Below are 19,412 nucleotides of genomic sequence, written 5' to 3' on the forward strand. Positions count from 1 at the left end.
GATTTAACTGTTCTTACCACAAAAAAAAAAAAAAAAGTGTGAGGTAATTGTCAATTACTTGGCTTGATACAGTTATTCTGGAGGACCCTGGCATGCGTCCCTCCACCCCCTCTTCTCGGCTCCCTCCTTTCATCCATCTCTGGCTCTCTCTCGTTAGGTCACTTGTACATTCCATAGGCAGTCATCCTCTTGCTTCAGCCTCCTGAGTGGCGAGGTAGTGGGATTCTGGGCGAGAGCCTCCACAGCAGGAGTTCTTCGTCCTGTTCTAACTTCTCCTCTGAAGTCACTGTGGGTGAAGACAGCCCTCGAGTTCTTCCCAGGCGGTTGACTGGTCCTTCCCTGCTTTCTAAGTCAGCTGTCCCGCGCTTTGGCATGCAGTCCTTTTTACAATCTCTGTCCTAAACCTGGGTGACCTCGTACAGCATCACCGTAACCTTCAGCTTGTTGATGTGACATGGAGATTATCTCCAGTTCGGCCCACTTTGGATGAACTACTATTTTCAGAACTACTATTTCCTTCTTTTTCCTTCCCTACTTTTCTACCTCCTCCTCATTGTCTTGCCCCACTCCCGTCTCAAGTTTTCTTTTATTCTTTCCGAAGTCTCTGTTGCTAAGTGGGCTAGCCTGAACTGTATCGTGTAGCCCAGACTGGCTTTGAACTCATGGTCATCTTTCTGTCTCAGCCCCAGGAGAGGAAGTATAGGCATAAGCCACCCCACGTGCTTACGTTACCATTTCACTGTCTGATGTCACCCAACAGAGTCCAAAGACCCAAGCAATGCTGGGCTTCCTTTTCATTTGAGTACCTTAGATGTTCCAAGTCCCTAAGGAAACTTTCCCATTAATTGATACATCAAAGGTCCATTCATTCAAGTACTTATGGCTCACTGTGTACTATGCTGGGTGCTGGGTGCTTCTACACTAGTCTATGACATTGCAAATTGTAAAATGCATTCCCACAATGTGCGAATCTGCAGTGAAAGGTATGCGATACTTCTTGGGGGTTGGAAAGGTCAGTGAATAACAAATACTGTTTGAGACTTGTACTGTATATGACTCATAAGGTGGCTTAGGGTGGGGCCTGAAGGTTTTTTTTTTTTAATGTTAACAAGTGACATATGGTGTCACTGCTGACTCTGATTAGTGAGAAAGATGTAAAGGGTGTTTTGAGAGCTTGGCAGAAAATTATAGGTTGGTCAAGTTAGCCCCTCACACCCATGACCCCAAGAAACTGTTGGGGTTGTAAAAGTTCTTGATGGTAACATGCAGTCATCTGGAGGTGAGCAGAACTGCTCGCTCTTAGCAGGACGCCTGGCTTGGTCTAAGCGTGCGAGGTCCTTGTAAACAGCTGTTCCCTGCACAGCAGCGTTGGGCTTCTTTTGGGTCTTTGGACTCTGTTGGGTGATGTGTAAGGTTCTATCTGGTTTGTTGTGGGAGAGGCAGCAGTTGGAGAGCAGCAGGACAGCTTCTGGGTTGATTTTGTGGTGATGTCACAATCTGTGAGGGAAATAAAAGTGCAAGGTTTTGTTTGTTTTTTAAAATTATATATATATATATATATATATATATATATATATATATACTGTCACTGTCTTCAGACACACCAGAAGAGGATATTGTATCCCATTACAGATGGTTGTGAACCACCATGAGGTTGCTGGGAATTGAACTCAGGACCTCTGAGAGAGCAGTCAGTGCTCTTAACCACTGAGCCGTCCCTCCAGACTGAAAAGTGCAAGTTTTTTTTTTTTTTTTTTTTTTAGGAGCTGGGGACTGAACCCAGGGCCTTGTGCTTGCTAGGCAAGCGCTCTACCACTGAGCTAAATCCCCAACCCCCAAAGTGCAAGTTTTAAGGAGAGGGCAATGAACATTAATTTCAGCTTTAAAAATTTGTTTCCTACATACTTCATTATTTTTACTTTATGTGTATAAGTCTTTTGCCTGTAAGTTATGATGTATGTATCCATGCCTGGTGCCTAGGGTGGCCAAAAGAAGGTGTCAGATTCCCTGGAACTGGAGTTACTGTGTGCCACTGTGTGGGTTCTGTTCTCAGAACCCCGATCCTCTGCAAGAGCAAGTGGTCTTACCCTCTGAGCCATCTCTCTAGCCCTTGGCCAGGGTAATAAGCCTATGAGAGGGGAAGAAAAACCAAAAACCAAACCAAAACCCATGCAGCGATGAGATTTAAAAATGAATGAATGAATGAATGAATGAATGAATGAATGAATGAGTGAATGATCCCGGGAGAGAGGCAAAGACCAGCAATCTTGAATTGAGGATGAATGCTGAGGGATGTCAGCCATGAGTAACAGGTAAGGGGCCGTGTAGGGCTGAGGAAGCATCAGTCTGGAATAAGCATCACAAGATTGGAACATGGACGCAAGAAGGTGAGGTGTGGAGAGGTAGACAGGGTGAGGTCGTCCTAAAGATCCACAGAGCAATGTGGCCAGTCCTACTGCCAGCAAACGATTGTGAAATTGGGGTCAGTGAATTCCACAAGGACCTTATCTGTAGTGGTGAGAGGAAAGCTGGGTTTTAATAGGTTGACTGGGCACTGGCTTAGTAGAGAACAGAAACTGGACTTTGACCATTGCCCCCTTGAACCCAAACCAGAAAGAAGCAAGCAGACCTTGTCTTTTCTTGCTGCAGATTAAAAATCTCGAAAACCTCCTTCGAACATCATTCCTCCTGCAAACTAACTCTTGAATCCTCTGGTTGCCCAGGGATGATGGTCCTTTCTCATCTCTACCTTCTGGACCTTAGCAGGGTCAAGCATGTTCCTCTGTATGCCTTCAACCCCGCATCTCTCCTTCATCATTGCTGTGATGTGACATGTTACCTCTGGCTAAATCACACCTCCAGCCTCTTAAATCTCGTGGCAGAAATAGCTCTGTTGGGGCCACAGCGTTGGCTCAGTGCCTAAGAGCAGTGGCTGCTCTTCTGGAGGATCCAGGTTCTATTTCCAGCACCTATATGGAAGCTCGCAACAATTTGTAGCTCTAGTCTCGGGGGATCTAACACCCTCTTTAGACACTAAGGGCATAGCATGCGTATAATGCACAGACATATGCAGGAAAATAGCCATATATATAAATGGAAAAAAAAAGAGAACCACATTAAACAGCCTTCTCCTCTTGAACCGTTTCTTACTTTCCGCCCCGATCTCAGTCAGTCTCTTTCCCGTCTCCTTGTTAATATCGTCCTTCACTCTGGCATGCTGTGCTCTTTTCACCTTGGACCCTAAGTGCTAATTTCTCAAGCTTTGCGCCTTGAGTGAAGCTCCCAGTCCTGTGCCTCAGCCTCTGGTCTATGTCTCCTCACTCACAACCTTTCCCCATCGTATCACACCAGTCCCCTGCCGCCTCTACTGAGACTTCACACTTCACTGAGCACCATTCCTTCTGACATGAAAGTCTGTTTTTCAGCCACCCAAGAAAATCTCAGGCAGAACTGTGCGGGATTTGACTTGACTCTCCATATGTTCACATCCTGTTCTTCTAAGACATGTGTGTCCCTCCAGCTATGAGCTGTTCAGATCATAGTGTCACACTATCTGTTAGCCTTGTTGACCTAACTTTACATCTGGCCTTGGGTAGGTGAGGTTTTCCTGGTGCTCCAGGTCCATCCCTTTCATACTGAGCACATCTTAAATAATTGGTTTTCTTGGGAGACTCTTTGGTGAGGTGAGGGTCTGTATCTACCCTCCAGGCTTACACTGAGGCTGTGCATTCACTGTATATGTGCAGAATGGCCTGTAGGAGCCTGGGCCGGGTCTAGAATGGAGAGAGCATTTGAAGGTCAGAGATGGTGCAGTGGCAGACTGGAGCAAGGCTGGACTGTGTCTTACCAACTGGGCAGCTCTGTGTCAGCTGGGTATTCAGAAATGGAAGAGCCTGTTTCCACTCCTGCCCATGCTTTAGTGTTCCGTTTCTAGTTGTTCTTCTCTTCCACTGGTTCCACATTTCCCCAGTCAGCACACAAGCCATCAGGTGAGAACGGATCCTTCTGTGAGTAAGTCAAGGAAATATTGAAGCTGGCCATTTTGACTGTTTATTCGGTGGTCAGCAACTCATGCATGCGAACTCTGAAATAATTATTACAGTAAGCCAGGAAACAAATGGCGTCTAACCAGAATGACCTTAGAGCCCTGGCTTCCTGGTTTTCATCTGACTTACACTCTTCAAGAAAATAAAAATAATAGTGTAAAACAAATATTTCTCAACATGTGGGTCACGACGCCTTTGGGAGTCGCATACAGATATCTAGGTTACAATTCATAACAGCACCACACTTGCAGTTACGCGAAGTAGCAACTAAATAATTTTGGAGTTGGAGGAGTTACCACAATATGAGGCACTGTTTTGAAGGGTCTCAGGATTAGGAAGGTTGAGAACCACTGCTCTAAAATGGTTACTAGGTAGCTGGTTTTCCTCTTTGACCAGAGTCAGGAAAGTGATTTGCCTAACTCATGTAAAAAGTCAGATGTGTAAGCACACCATAGTGTCAGTAATGGTGTCAGGCTTTGGGCCTCCCCCTACCTGGATTCCAATTTTGGCCTGTTGCTGGACCTCCTTTCCCTTAGGCTCTTCTTCATTTTTGACCCTGCATTTTTTTCAGACAGAACAATTCTGGGTTAGAATTTTGACTGTGGGATAACAACTCCATCCCTGACTTGATGCCCTGTCTTTCTGCTGGAGGAGGGCTCAACAAGTTCCCTCTCCCTACTGTAGGGCATTTCATCTAAGGTCCCTCCCTTTGAGTCCTGAGAGTCCCTCGCCTCTCAGGTCTCTGGTACATTCTAGAGGATTCCCCCCCACCCACCCATACAACACACACACCACACACACATCCTACCTCCTGAGGTTGCCCATTGCCCCAACAAGAAACTGAGTCAGATGCAGATATTTGCACCCAACCAGTGGACAGAAGCTGGTGACCCTTGTGGTTGAATTAAGGAAAAGCTAGAAGAAGCTGAGGAGGAGGGCAATCCTATAGGAGGACAGCAGTCTTAATTAACCTGGACCCAGGAGATTGCTCAGACACTAAGCCACCAACCAGGCAACGTACACCAGCTGATAGGAGGCCCCCAACACAGAGGACTGTCAGTTCTTGACTCAATGAGAGAAGATGCAACTAACCCCCAAGAGACGGGAGGCCCCAGGGAGTGGGAAGGTCTGGTGGGGTGGGGGTTGGGGATTGGGGCATCGCCTTTGAGACGGGGGAGGGAGGGGAGGTATGAGATGAGGAACAGTCAGTCAGAGGGCAGACCAGGAGGGGGATAAAGACCAGAGTGTAAAAAAAGATAAAAGAATAAAAGAAAAGTTAGATGTAGTGGCTCATGCTTAGAATCACAGCATTGAGGATTCTAGGACAGGATGGATCTCTGTGACTCCTTGGCTGCTGGCCTAGCCCAGTTCCTGAGTTCCCAGACAGGAGATTGTGTCAAAAGAAGTTAAGGTTCATGATATCTGGTGAATGAGACCCAAGGTTGTCCTTAGACCTCTACATGCATGTGTACACGCATAGGCACATATGAACGTGTAGTTGAAAGGATGTTTTTTCCATATCTAGTGTCTTGTTCTGTATCTCAGTCTGCGTGAGAACCTGGGTTCCTTGGGTCTCACCTTTCCTGAAGATGGGGTTACAGGAATCCTACCTCCTGGCTCTGGAGTCACTGATTCCTAGACGCTGGAGGAGGCATGACCTTTCTGAGTCCTTTCTTTTCTAAATTTCTAAATTTGGTTTGAAATTACAGATGAAGGAATGCTGAGTGGGTGATCCCCTGGCACAGTGATAGGATTTCTTCCGAAAACTAGAACCTGCTTCATGCTTCTTTGGGGACTTTGTTATTATATTTTTCTGCTGATTCACTTTTCCCGGTCCATTAACTGACTTCTGGCTGATGGGGGACAAAGTGAAACACGGTTCCCATTTAGTAACAGCAGGCGATTATTTGATGAGGCGGAGAGGGTAAGGTATCTCCCATGTTTTCCCACTTGTGCTTCTGGAACCTTCCTCCACTGTATCATCTCGAGAACCCAGGGTGATTTGGAATGAGAGCTTAGCTAGTTTTGAGGCGTAAAGGTCTCACCTAGAGTCAGCAGTGTTCCCAGTTGATTGTAATTGGCAGGCTGCTCCGAGAAGACTGTTTCCTGCTCTGTTGCAGGAAGGTGGTAGGAAAAGACAGGAAAACCCTGGTGGTCTGTTTTTTGGAGAGTCTGTTATACGAGACCAGTGTCAGGAGTCAATGTTTGTTCTTTAGTATTTGAGAAAAGGCCTGGCACAGTTAAATGCACTAACATGCACATACTGCGGAAGTACAGATCTCTTTGGAAACAAGTCCGTTTCCTGGATGTGATGTTTAGATGCTTAGACTACAAGAAGGAAGGAGACTTCTGGATACGACACAGGGATGCTTTCTCCATGAGCTTTCTAGGCTTCCAGGATTCCTAAGGAACTTTGGAATGCACAGGTGAACGTCTGTCAAGGACTCCGAAGGGCTGTCTGGAAACAGGAAGCCAGTCATATCTCTGCTAAGTCCTTAGGTGGATGACTGTCACCAACGTCTTCAGACTTGCCAGTAAAGAAAGTTTTGAATGTGAAAACCAGAAAAGTTCCCATGTTTTTGGACTAGATAGAAACTTTATACCTTGTTTTGAACCAGAGTAGAGTTGCAGTAAAAAGAGAGAAGACTTTAACTTGTTCATTGCAAACAGGATCAATTGAAATGAATCTTGGGGGCTGGAGAGATGGCTCAGTGGTTAAGAGCACTGACTGCTCTTCGAGAGGTCCTGAGTTCAATTCCCAGCAACCACATGGTGGCTCACGACCATCTGTAATGGGATCTGATGCCCTCTTCTGATGTGTCTGAAGACAGCTACAGTGTACTTACATATATAAAATAAGTAAATCTAAAAAGCAAAAACAAGCTTGAAAGAGTAAAGTCTGAGGTAGGAAAATGAATATAGCCCATTGGATTTGTTTTGTCTCTTTGATGTTGTGTGTAGACCATGCTGGAGTTGATGTTCCTGCAGTCTCCCCCTCAGTTATAACCCTGGAGCTCTGTGATTGTAGGGACAGGCTGCCACTCAGGGTTCATTGTTTCTGAAAAACTGTTGTATTTGAATCTATTCTCTTAATAGCTTTGGGATAAGAAGGACCTCCATCATTCAGAATCGCAGGAATCAAAGCCTGTATCCAGTAAACTGTGGCCATGATGTCACACAGGGCTATGCAACAGAAATAAATGTAAATGCTGTCGACACAGGCCATTAGACACTTTCTTCCAGACGTACCTCATGAGAAAAGTTAATCATGTAACTTGGATTTAACTTGGTTTATATCAAACACATTTCCATATGTGATCAAGTTAAACATACTGAGATTAAATATTTTCCATGGAGCCTTTGAAATTTGGTTAGTGTTTCTATTGATAAATAGCTCAGTTTGGCTCGCAGCAGCCACTTGTCCGTGGCTGGCAGATGCCGTACTAGCCAACGGAGATGTAGCGTTCAAAGCAATGCTTGTGCTGTTGTCAGCCCTAGAACAAACACCTACTATGGAAATGCACAGAAGCAGTGTGTCCTCAAAACTAATGGACTACGGCTCCCTATTATTCTTGGAGGGTTTTACCTTTCAAATAATTATCCCTGTCACACAGCATTTTCTGTTGGCAGTGAGCTAAAGAAAGTCTCCTGTTTCTTATTTAGTTTTTATTTTTATTCCTTAGAGCAATTTTTGAGTGTACAAAACTATGTCAGCACCCTTGTTATTTGATAATTATGAACATTGCACATTTTATAGAGAAGATAGAAAAATGTTGCTTAAAAATTATTGTCTTACACTTGCTCATAGGGGCAATAAATGCAGTCATGGAGGGGTGCCAAATAACTGGGTACAATGACCCTGCTAATGGATGAGGAGGAGTTTCGGGACATTAGGAAGGCATTTCCACTATAATTAAAGCAGCCGGTTTAGGCACCCCGGATGTAAGTGACCTCCTCTGTAGGATAGAACATTTTTTATATAAGGTGAAACGCTATCTACTGATTTTGGTATGAGTGTGTCTACTTGACGCTCATTCCCCTTGAGTGTTTCCTTACTGCTTTTGCCAAGTGCCTTCATTCCAGGCTTGCGGTAAGGAAGAGGGAAAAGCAGTCAGCAAAGGACATTTCCTAAGACGCGGTGTTTCATAGCATTTTCTGAAGGTGATGAAAATATTCACCAAGGCAACCAGTCTACTTGTATGCATTACGCAAAACAACCCATTTGCATTGTTTTTGTCAGAGACATTAGACGTTAGCAGCCTCGTTTTAAAGGAGCAGATAGGGAAGGACGAGGGGGACTGGTCAGAGTTGGACAGTGAATGCTGCCTTTCAAGAGAGGATGTTTGCAGGGCTGTGGGGGAGGGAGGGTCTCGGTCCACTCCAGTGCTGCTGTATCTGCATGTGCCTTGCCTGCCTTCTCGTGACTCTATTTTCCTTAGTAAATGCCTTCTAAATTCTAGATTCATATTCATTCCAATCCATCTCTAGTCCCGCGGAAGTTTGAGGGAAATAGTGCGTGTTTTTGAGTCAGGCGTTGTCCTGGGCTTCAGGAGACAGAAACTAGAAGGCACAGTCCGGGGCCAAGTTAGACATAGGTTTGCTGTCTTTTTTCTGAGTGACTTTTATTCTAAGTGAGTATACTCCTTCTTTGTCACGGAGGAAATACAGGCCAGCAGGTACAAGTTTCTTTAGCTGAGTTTCTTACACCCCGATGTAAACCCGTCATAGTTGTGCTAACTAGTTCCATCTCTAGGGGTCTTATCCTTTGTTTCCAGGGTTTTATTTCTCTGAGGTTTTCGTGCTAAGTGTGAATGTTCTATTGCATGCATTCCCGTTTTATTTAATTTTTCTTTCTTTCCTATCGACCTATAAGCATGCTCGACATTCCTCATTTCAAACAGCCCTTGCCTGGACAGGATCTCAATCTGTCTGCGTTTTTGTCCTGTTCCTGAAGGTCACGTACCCTAATAGAGTAGTCACTTCTGTTCCCCCATCTCTCTAGTGAGATACGTCCCATTCTGTAGCCAAACAGTGTCACTAAGTTGGAGTTGACCCAGGTCACTTAGTGATCATAAACCCTAGTAGATAACAGGACAGCGTTGCTTCCTTTCATAGCAAGTTTTGAGTTCTTTTTGTTTGGAAAACATTATTACTAAGTGTTATAGTTAAAAGACCCCAAGAGGTCTACATCCTATCAGGAGGGATTGGTTTGGTATAGTTATTTATTATATAGTGTGTCAACTCAGAGAGTCTTGTGTCAACTTGTCACACAAACTAGAGTCATCTGAAAGGAGGGAACTTCAACTGAGAAAACGCCTTACAGCCAAATCTTATGGAGGCATTTTCTCAATTAGTGATTGATAGGGAAAGACGCAGCCCATTGTGGGTGGTTCCATTCCTGGGTTGGTGGTCCTGGATTCTCTAAAAAAGCAGGCTGAGCAAGCCATAAGGAGGAAGCCAGTAACCAACACCCCTCCATGGCCTCTGCATCAGCTCCTGCCTCCAGGATCCTGCCCTATTTGAGTTCCTGTCCTGACTTCCTTCAGTGTTGAACAGTGATGTGGAAGTATAAGTCAAACAAACCCTTTTCTCCCCAGCTTGCTTTTTGGTCATGGTGTTTTATCACAGCAACAGAACCTCTAAGACATATAGGCATGCACTGCCTTGTCTGAATCGTGCCATGGTAGAGATCTAACCCAGGCCTTCTGTATGCTAGACAAGGTCTCTACTAAGTAAGCTATAATGCCTGCCTGGGGTGGGCTATTGAGGTGGCAGTGTGTCCCCCACTGTCTACTGTTTATTGAAGAGAGAATACTGGTGTGTGCTTGAGCTTGTCCTTTAAAAACATGCTAGCCAGACTGTCTCTCTGTATGTGTGCGCCTCACAGTTGGGCAGCTTAGGATGGATGCCTGGAGGCAAAGTTATAGGTAGTGTAAGCGTTTGACAGTTCTGGGAATAGAACTGTGGCCTCTGGAAGAACACTTTTCCTAACCACTGAGACCCTCTCTAGACCCGGGACTACTCAGACTTACGTGCACTGTTGCACTTGATCCTACAGTGATGCAGGCTTCATTACAGTTTATTTACTTGTCAGTACAAGGTCTTAACTGCACAACCCAGATTGGCCTTGAACTCTCAAATATAGCCTAGGCTAGTCTCAGACACGGAGATCCTTCTGCATCAGCCTCCAGAGTGCTTAGATCTAGTAATGCACCACACTACCTAGATGGCATTTTGATGATTAATTTTCATCTTAAATGTGAAAACATCTAGTCAGCACGAGACTACAGAGTTCTCGTGGACAATTTTATCAACTGTAAGGTTGAACTCAGACCTGACCTTACAGCCCTGCTATTCACTGGGTGACTTGTTTCCACAGTCCAAGCTGTGAATGATTTCGACTTCCTGAGAGGTGGGCTCGGGGCTGCAGAGCTGTCTGTGAAATGCTGCTGAGAGGACTGGGGAGGACGGTGGAGGACAAAGACATCCTTTTGGTTGACACATGAACCTCAATTTGAAGACATTTAATTCTGAAATAGAAAATGCACTTCCACACCTTCAGTCTATGCTTGAGCCCAGAGAGAGGCAGCTTGTCTAAAGTGACACAGGGCTGTGTCTACGTGTAGGTGTGCACCAAATTTGACGGCTGATTCCTAGTCTGATACTTAATTCTCTGCTAAAAAGAACAATCCACCCATACCTCTGAATCATGTGATTGCCCGAAACACTGCTTTGGTGTGGGGGTTGGACAGATGGCTCGGTAGTTACTGCTGTTGTAGAAATCCCAACTTCAGATTTTAGCACCCATGTTGTGTGGCTGGCTCACGACTACCTGGAACTGCAGCTCCAAGGGACTCGATGCCCTCTTCTGGCCTTTGTGGGCATTGCACTTAGGTGCAAAGCTTAGTGTACAAGATTTGTGTAGACTTAACCCACCTTCCCCGTACAGGTCAGATGGGTTTCTTATGGCAGACTCACTGCATTTTCCGATGACTTGGGAGGTGAAACCTTTCGTTGTCTACCTGCAGGATGCTCATGCCTGAGGAGCCCTGTCCCGTCCCCACCTCCATACAGGTTGACTGTGGCTGAGGTGTAATCAACCAGATTGATCTGGTTGTGTTCCATTAGAAGTTAGTCCATCTCTTGGTGTCTCTGCTTTACAAATTTGGGATGCTGTGAATACCTCTGCCATGGAGTTGTAAGTGGGAATTCAGAGTTAATGTCTATAGAGCATTTTGAAAAGCACAAGGGGATTAATGAGTACTCTTCGAGTTTATTAAAATGCTTTCAAGCTGGATGCTGTCCATAGCTGTATAATCTTAGCACCCAGGAGGCTACAGTACGAGGCCTCAAGGTTGAAGTCCCTTTGAGCTACACAGTGAGACCCTGTCTCAGAAAGTCACCTTCCTCCGCTTTCCGTCCCTGCTTATTTCCTGCATTCTCTTTGGTGTAGGCATCAATTCTAGCTATTTATAAAATACATAAGTGCCCTTGGGCTGATTCTTATTGCTGCTAATTTATCTGACTATCCTTACCATAGCAGATGTAAGTGATAATTGAACAGCTAAACTATAGCAACCCCACCTCTGTAATTTCTATTCCCTCTGACTGATTTCTTCTTCCACACAGCAACACATAAGAGAATAATTGAAGTAATTATATTAACATTTAACTACTCCCCTGGCTCTCTACCTACCTTCTCCCTTCTTCTTCCTCAGGAGCGGTCTCTGTTGAGTTCAATATGGCTTGAAATTCCTGCTGTTGCCCAGGCTCACCCCAAACTCCCCATCCCCCATCTCAGCTCTCATGCTGGGATTACATGTGTGTACCACTATGGTCAGCCCAGCCCAGTGCCTCCTGGCTCCCCCTTCCCTGAGAGAAACAGAGAGAGTCAGGTGACTTCTCTAAGCATTACTAATCGTAGAGGAAGTTTCTGGCTAGAAGGTTGGCATGGGTTAGTGAAACAGGAAGGGATCGATGAAAATAGCATGCATAGATAACAGCTTTCTTTTGGCTCAGGCCTGACTCATCTGTGATGTGGTCACCAGTAGCAAATCTGTAGTATTTGTGATTAAACTACAAACTTGTGTTTGTCCTTACTGATCCTCTTCATGTATGGGTTGCTGCTTTGTCTAATTTACTTCTTGATATTTGGCTAGAAACTCCTCTGCCCCCTTCTTTAAAGTTACTATATAATCCAATGTAGTTTTTATAGTGTGCTATAAATGGGAGGTGTCAGGTGATGGCCGACCTTTCACATAAACATGTTGTGTAGCAGTTTTCAAAAGCAGACCTTGACTTTCACGAAGTGAAAAGAAAACGCCAGAATTATCAATCTGAAGCTCCACAATCTTTCAGAGAGGGGACTGCTGCTCTTCTGAGGAATGCTATCTCCCTGGTGCCACCAGAGTCACACATTGTATGATGCACAAACCCAGTTCAGATTCAAGTGAGCGGACGGAGGAAGGAAGGACTGAAGATACAGTTTGAGGTCTCCCGTACTCCAGGATACGCTATGTCAAGGTGACCTGGTGACTCAGCTCCAGACAGTCCTGAGAGTGAGAATCTTAACACAATTTTCTGGCTTGGGAGGCATTCTGTTAGTGACATCCCTAAATTTTAAAGACAAGAAAGTCTGTACACTAACAAGGTGGCCTTAAAAAAAAAAAGTAAAACAGGATTCTTTTTTTTTTTTTAAGATTTATTTATTATATATAAATACACTGTAGCTGTCTACAGGAACAACAGAAGAGGGTATCAGATCTCATTACAGATGGTTGTGAGCCACCATGTGGTTGCTGGGATTTGAACTCAGGACCTCTGCAAGAGCGGTCAGTGCCCTTAACCACTGAGCCCGTAAAACAGGATTCTTGACTGTTACAAAACCTGATTTAAAAATAGTATTTTCAGCTGTAGTGTCAGAAGATATAAACAGTCACTACGACCACATGCACGTCGCTCTGCATCTCAGTGGAGAGGTGGCAGGATACTTACGTAACGTGTGCAAGGCCCTGGGACACGGGCTGTGATGTTGAATACCTGTAGTCCCAGCTCCTCTACCCCTGCTTCCTCCCACCATCCTCTGTTATGCCCTCCACCCCATCGTTGGTAAGGTGACAGTATATTCCATCAGTGAAACAGTTGTCTAGTGCTGTTTGTCCTGTCCATCAGGCAGGGTCTGTAAGCGAATTTACAGCCTCAGAATGATGCCTGACTCATAAGAAATTAATACAGTTTAATTAAATAATTTAATGAGGATCAATGAAATAAAATTAATAGTTTCTGTATCTTCCTGGGCATAAATTATTTCCTGCTTAGACAGTCTCTCTCATAAGTGCTGATGTGCATTGATGAGGTGACTTCTCAGTTTAGCTCATCCTTGGGAGATTCGTTGTAATAAAAAGCTCACCAGGTCCATGGAGCTTTCTGACCCTGTATTTGTTTCTCCAGGATGCTGACAGAACAGCAGAGAAGGGTGGCTTAAGTAAAGAAACGAGCGTTCTCACAAATCTGCAGGCTATGAGCATCAGGGCCAGGGTGGCAGCCATTGTGGTTTCTGGCGAGAGGCCTCCCTGCCTTGTAGGTGGAGATCTTTTCTCTGTCCACACCATATGGAGGTCCTGATGGGTCTTCTCCAATGCCCAGTCAGACCTTACTTTACGGCAGTGGCTCCCTGTCACAAAAGGGACTTTCCCACATGGATTTTGGGAACATTCAATCATAGCCTAGTTCTCCAGAACTTAGTATTAATGTGCTGTATTATAGATTGTCTGCCTAAGGCCGTGCCCCTTTTGGATGCTATGATTTGACTAAATCATCACGTAAATGAAATGAAACCAAAAGGATGATATTTAGCTATACTTTTATTAGTGTGAGCGATATTCAATTTTACCATCTCAAAGACTTTTTTGTTTCCTTTTTTTTTTTTGTTTTTGTTTTGAAAGGCAAGTGATTGCTCCGCAGTGAGTTACAATTCCGGCCCCTGGTGTTTGAGACAGAATCTCCCTCCCTATGTAGTTCAGGCGAGCCTCAGACCTGTGAGCTTCCAAGTGCTGGGATTATAGGTGTGAGCCTTCTTGTTTGGAATATTTGCACTTTAAACACTATCAGTTTTATATGTGGAATACTGTATCACATTGCTTTAATTTGTATTCCTGTAGTTCAGAACTGTTTGAAATACTTAGCAAAATTGAGTGTGGCGTACAGGGACTGCCTGCACCCCTGGGGTGGGTTTGCACAGCCGAGACACTCTGCTCAGCGTTCCCTGCCCAAGACATCCGTCGCTAAGGCTTGAACCTGTGACATATTTCTGTCACCCAAAGTCTGTGGTTCTGTTTATTGTACAGATAATGGACAACCACACAATGATTTGTTAGCTATTGTAGCACTGAGCGGGATGGCGCTAAGAAACCTGCTCCACACCTCCAGCCCTCCCTCCTGTCTAATCATCCCCTCACTGGCTAAATTGTCCCTTTTGTAGAAAGTCAGATGGCTGCAATCTAGCAGATCACCCTTCTCACTGACTTCTTTTCTCATTATACTTGGTATTTTGTTTCGGTTTGTGACATAGGTCTCATAGCTTTGGTGGCCTGACCATTGTTATATGTAGATCAGGGTGGCCTTGAACTCACAGAGTTTGCCTCCCAAATAACCTGGACTTGTTGAAGGTGGGCACCCCCATTCCTGGCCCTACAAATAGACTTTAAAGGGTTTTCTGACTTCATGGTAAGCTAATGCATCTTTAACTTGCTGGGTGTTACACGACTGAGGCTGTATTTTGAATCAGGAGCCGCATGCTTTGCTCAGTGGTATAGTGAAAGTTCCTTTGGTCATTTGGTTAAAGCGGTGTATTATATATACTACATTGCAAACTCGCCATTCCTCTCTGTTATTCATGACACCACGTGAGATACTCGGTTTCTCACTTTCAGTCTCTTGTTTGAAGCTCTTCTGTCGTTTTGCAAAGTGATGATTTCCAACTTCAAGTGTTTATAGTAAATATTTTCTTTCCCATCATAGCCATCTCCTCCCTCCAATTTCTTTTAAAAAAGAAAAAACCTTTCTCTAAGCATCCCTAGTCAAAATAATTTAAAGTTCTCACCTTGACTTCTCTTAAAAAAAAAGTAGAGAAAGAAAAAAAAAATCAAACCAACATTAAGTTTCCTTAACATTTTCTAACTTTGCATGATTGAGGACCATCCATATTGAAAAGTTAGCTGGTTCCCAGACTGTGCATTGCCCTCTATGAAGAGGGCCGCCTCCCCATGGAGCCATAGCTTCTCCCATTTGTCTATGGGCCTTTCTTTGTAGAATCTAGGTCTCCTAAGGACCTAGTAGGAGGTGACATCAAGGGCTGAAAAATACTCTTTGATGAGGTCTCATCACTTTGATGTTCAGTTGGCCTGGGCAGCAGAGAATCTCCAAAGACCCAATTGATTTAGAAATTGGAGATAAGAAAAGCAAGCAGAAGGTTGGAAGATGTTATTCCAATTAGTGTCCATGCGGGCTGGGCCTCACTGCTTGTTTATATACTCCGGTTCGCAGCACTTACAACTGGCCTCTGGAAGACCTTGTGGCTTGAATTTTTGTGCCATGTATTGTATTCAACCCTGAAACTCAATTTAAATAAAATTATATTTGATTTAGTTTTCAAACGCTGTTTAAACCTACAAGTAGTTTTTGAGTTGCGTCATCACTGCAGTTTACTGCAGTGTGTGCACCTTACAGAGTCCCTGCCTGAGACCAAGTACATCTGCCTTTTGTTTTATACAGTTCTGACTGGTGCGCTTCAGCACTTTAAAATAAAATAAAGATGCCTTTGGAGAGAGCTCAGTGTTGCTAGGAAACCCAAGAACTCTTTGTGAGGGCCTTGAGATTTCAGTTCATTTTTAGTACAACCCAGTAAGGAGCAAACAGATTTCAAAAAAGAAATACTGAAAGTCATTTAGAACGCTGCTTAAAATATCTCACGCAGCAGACCAGTATCTCCTGTATCTGAGGAGACATGTACAGTCCAGGAGTATTTGCGTACAGCACGTAGCCCAGCAGCAAAGGGAAGGAGAAGACAGACCCCTTGAAATGTGAGGCTTTCTTCAGGCAGATTGTGTATCTCCCTGACAGTTCTAAAAGTGGACAGAATATAATTGAATCTCAAAGTCTTTTCAGTAATTAACAAGGGGCTATTTTAAGAGACTGAGGCACTTCCAGGTTCCCTCCCCATTAAAGAAACTAATCCTGTAATGGTAAGTCAGGATTTCTGCCTTATCGGGTCCTGAAACTCCAAGGCAGCACTGGGAGGAAAAGCAGTCCGGTACTAGGGAAATGGAATGTGGCTGCCTAGTCAGCTGTGCCATAGATGTCTAAAGGAAAACAAACTCTAACGCCAGCATGAGCTAATGGCACAGTTGTGACACATGGAAACAGGTGAGGTCATGCACCTAAACGGAAGGACAGAAAACTTACAGGAAGGTGGCATAGGCACAGGACTGAATCTATGAGAAATTAAACACAAAGTTCCAATATCTCTTCAGCAAGGACTCTAGAGATGCCAGTGTCAAACCCTATTTAAATAAAATAAATACGTGGACATGAGACAGACCAAAGGCCAGAAGACTCTCAGGACAAGGATAAGCAGTTGCTTGGTCTGAGCCAATAGGTTTAGATGGCGGATCGTCAGCCTTCGCTGTGTGAAAAGCCAACCCCAACTCTAGAGACCCAGAAATCCGTGGATGTTGGGATAGGCTAGGCTGAGAAAGGACGTTCTGGCCTCACCCAAGGTCCTGCAGAAGCTGATCTGGACAGTCCTAACTCCTGGTCAGACACCCCACTTATTTCCCATGGGATTTGTTTGCACGGTGGTTCCGAAGAAGTTGAGAATGGGTTTAGCAGGGCATCAGGGGCCCTCACCTGGATCTTGCCCAGTGGATACTGGTTACATTTCAGTGATCTGACTTAAGAATGCAGAGGATTTGTACGTAGTTCTTATTCCATTTGAGGAATGTCCCTAGATACTGTTACAACCTTAGGATGGTGGCTTCTCTTTAGTTCTATTCTTCAACTTCTCCAATACTCTACTATTTCTGGTAGGTAATGTATTAAGATTAATTTTCACCTAATAGAAATTATAATACACATTATTGAGGAACATCATCAAATAGTCACTGTGGAGAGTGAGGACTTGGGATTGACTGACTCCTAGTTTTGGTCAGTGTGTTAAGGATGAGCACAGGATGAAGTGGGGGTGGGGTGGACAGAGTGTGGGGATGAGGAGAGGCAGACCCTGGGTACCGTTCATAATCCCAGAGTTCAGACTTTGTTGTGTAATTGTCCGACACTGAGCATCCACATCTGGAAGGGCAGGGGGGTTCAAGCAGTAAAGCTGCTGCTCTGGGCCCAAAATGGTGACGCCTCACGCCCTGGACAAGGAGAAGATTGAGTTATACACCGGAGCTCTATTGGAGCTGGTTGCTCATGCCTGTGAAGGGTCCGCAACTTAGCACCCTGAGGTGAGAGGACTGCTGAGTTCAAAGTGAGTTCCAGACCAGGCTGGCTTAAGGAGTCAGACCCCACTCAGAATAACAAAAGAAAACTAAAAGCAGACAAACTAGAGCTGAAGAAACTTTGATGTTGTAAATAGTTTTAAAGACGGATCTGATGAATTACTGTTGTGAATCAAGCTAATGATTAGATAATTCACTTTAAATCTTGATTCGAAAACCAACATTGGCTTTTTTTTTTTTTTAAATGGTGCCCATGGAACAATCCCACAGAGCCCTTCAAACGCTAGGCAAGTGCCCTAACTCGGTGTTGGCTTCCTCCGCCTGTTTTGAGAAAGGGTCTTGCTATGGAGCTGGGGTGGGTGCTCAAACTCTCAGTCCTCCTGTCTGGTTCCTTAGTGCTGGGATTCAGGAATGTGCTACTACAGTTGGCAAACCTTCCCCCTCCTGTTTCTGAGAGTCTTGCCGTGTATCCTAAGCTAGCCTCTAACTTTTGATTCTCCTGCCTCTGCCTCTCTGCTGCTGTACCTAAAGATGTTTGCCACATGCTCAGGGACAAAACCAAAAAACCAAAAACCTAACACAGCAAAGGCCAGCTCTTCACTGGCCTGCGATTTCAGTGGAGGGCTAGGAATGAACTAGGCAACTAAGCTGCATCGTCAAACTAGTTTCATAGTCAGGCTTGTAGTGCGCCTTTACGATCCTAGTACTTGGTCAGTGGGAACAGACTATGAGTTCCAGGCTGCAGCCCATGAACGTACAGAGTGTTTTTTGCATGTGGGAAGTCCACAGTGCTTTTAAAGGGAATTGCTTGGATATTGTAGCATCAGTGGGCTCATTACAAAAGCACTACAGACATTGACTTCTATTGCTTGGAACCCAAACCCCATATCACTGTGCTCCCATGAGTAGCCCCAGGGCCATGTGCCAGGGCAGTAACAGAGGCTGAGTCCCATGTATATGGTTCTTTTTGCAGATTTCACCAGCAGTTTGAGTATCACTACACCTGAACAGAGGATCGAAAAAGCTAAAGGGGAAACTGCCTATCTACCCTGCAAGTTTACTCTTGAACCCGAAGACCAGGGACCACTGGACATTGAATGGCTGATATCCCCGTCCGATAACCAGAAAGTGGATCAAGTGGTGAGTTTGATCAATGCTGGTCACTCCATACAGGCCAGTGAGGTTCTCGGGTGTGCCCTCACATAGACTGGGTGCAGGGGCCTAGGAGAAAGCAGTCAGCCCGATGCTCAGGTGTGGTGTAAGTGAGGAACACTGTTATACTGTGTTGACACACCCAGAAGACACTGCATATGTAATGCATTAAGGGGCTTGGAGGACCAAGGGAAGCCTCTGAAAGTCTGGGCGTGCACGTGAGGGCAGAGCAGGGAATTGCTGGAGCAGGCGCACAGCAGCGTACGTGCTGTTAGGGACTTGAGTAAAGCACGTTTGTCAAAGAAGTGTAAGATATAATATACTGTAAGGAAGGTATATAGTATTGTTGTTAGAGCCTAGTTTCCATAATTCATCAGGTTAAATGTCCTGGAGCTGGAGAGATGGCTCAGTGGTTAACAGCACTGGCTGCTCTTCCAGAAGTCCCGAGTTCAAATTCCAGCAACCACATGGTGGCTCACAACCGTCTGTAATGGGATCTGATGCCCTCTTCTGGTGTGTGTGAAGACAGCTACAGTGTACTCATATATAAAATAAATAAATAAATAAATAAATAAATAAATAAATAAATAAATAAACCCAGAATTGAGCTCAGACTTTAAATACCTGATGAATTACCTAAGAGGGAAATGAGATCTTTGTTGCTGTTTTGCCTTGTCTCTTATTGATTTGCGTGTCCGTGCACATGCATATAGCA

General features: G+C 44.7%; 1 protein-coding gene across 3 annotated transcripts in view; it reads left to right on the top strand.

Annotated features, from left to right (window-relative positions):
- Cxadr (CXADR cell adhesion molecule) overlaps nucleotides 1-19,412 on the top strand; it is a 47,307-nt gene that overhangs the window by 3,698 nt on the left and 24,197 nt on the right. For all 3 annotated transcript variants that reach the window (NM_053570.2, NM_001399207.1, XM_087577141.1), the window contains 1 exon segment: nucleotides 18,519-18,685. In NM_053570.2, the coding sequence (NP_446022.1) occupies nucleotides 18,519-18,685 (167 nt within the window).

Source organism: Rattus norvegicus, chromosome 11 (genome assembly GCF_021556685.1).
Source record: "Rattus norvegicus strain SHRSP/BbbUtx chromosome 11, alternate assembly SHRSP_T2T, whole genome shotgun sequence".
NCBI classification, from domain to species: Eukaryota; Metazoa; Chordata; class Mammalia; order Rodentia; family Muridae; genus Rattus; species Rattus norvegicus.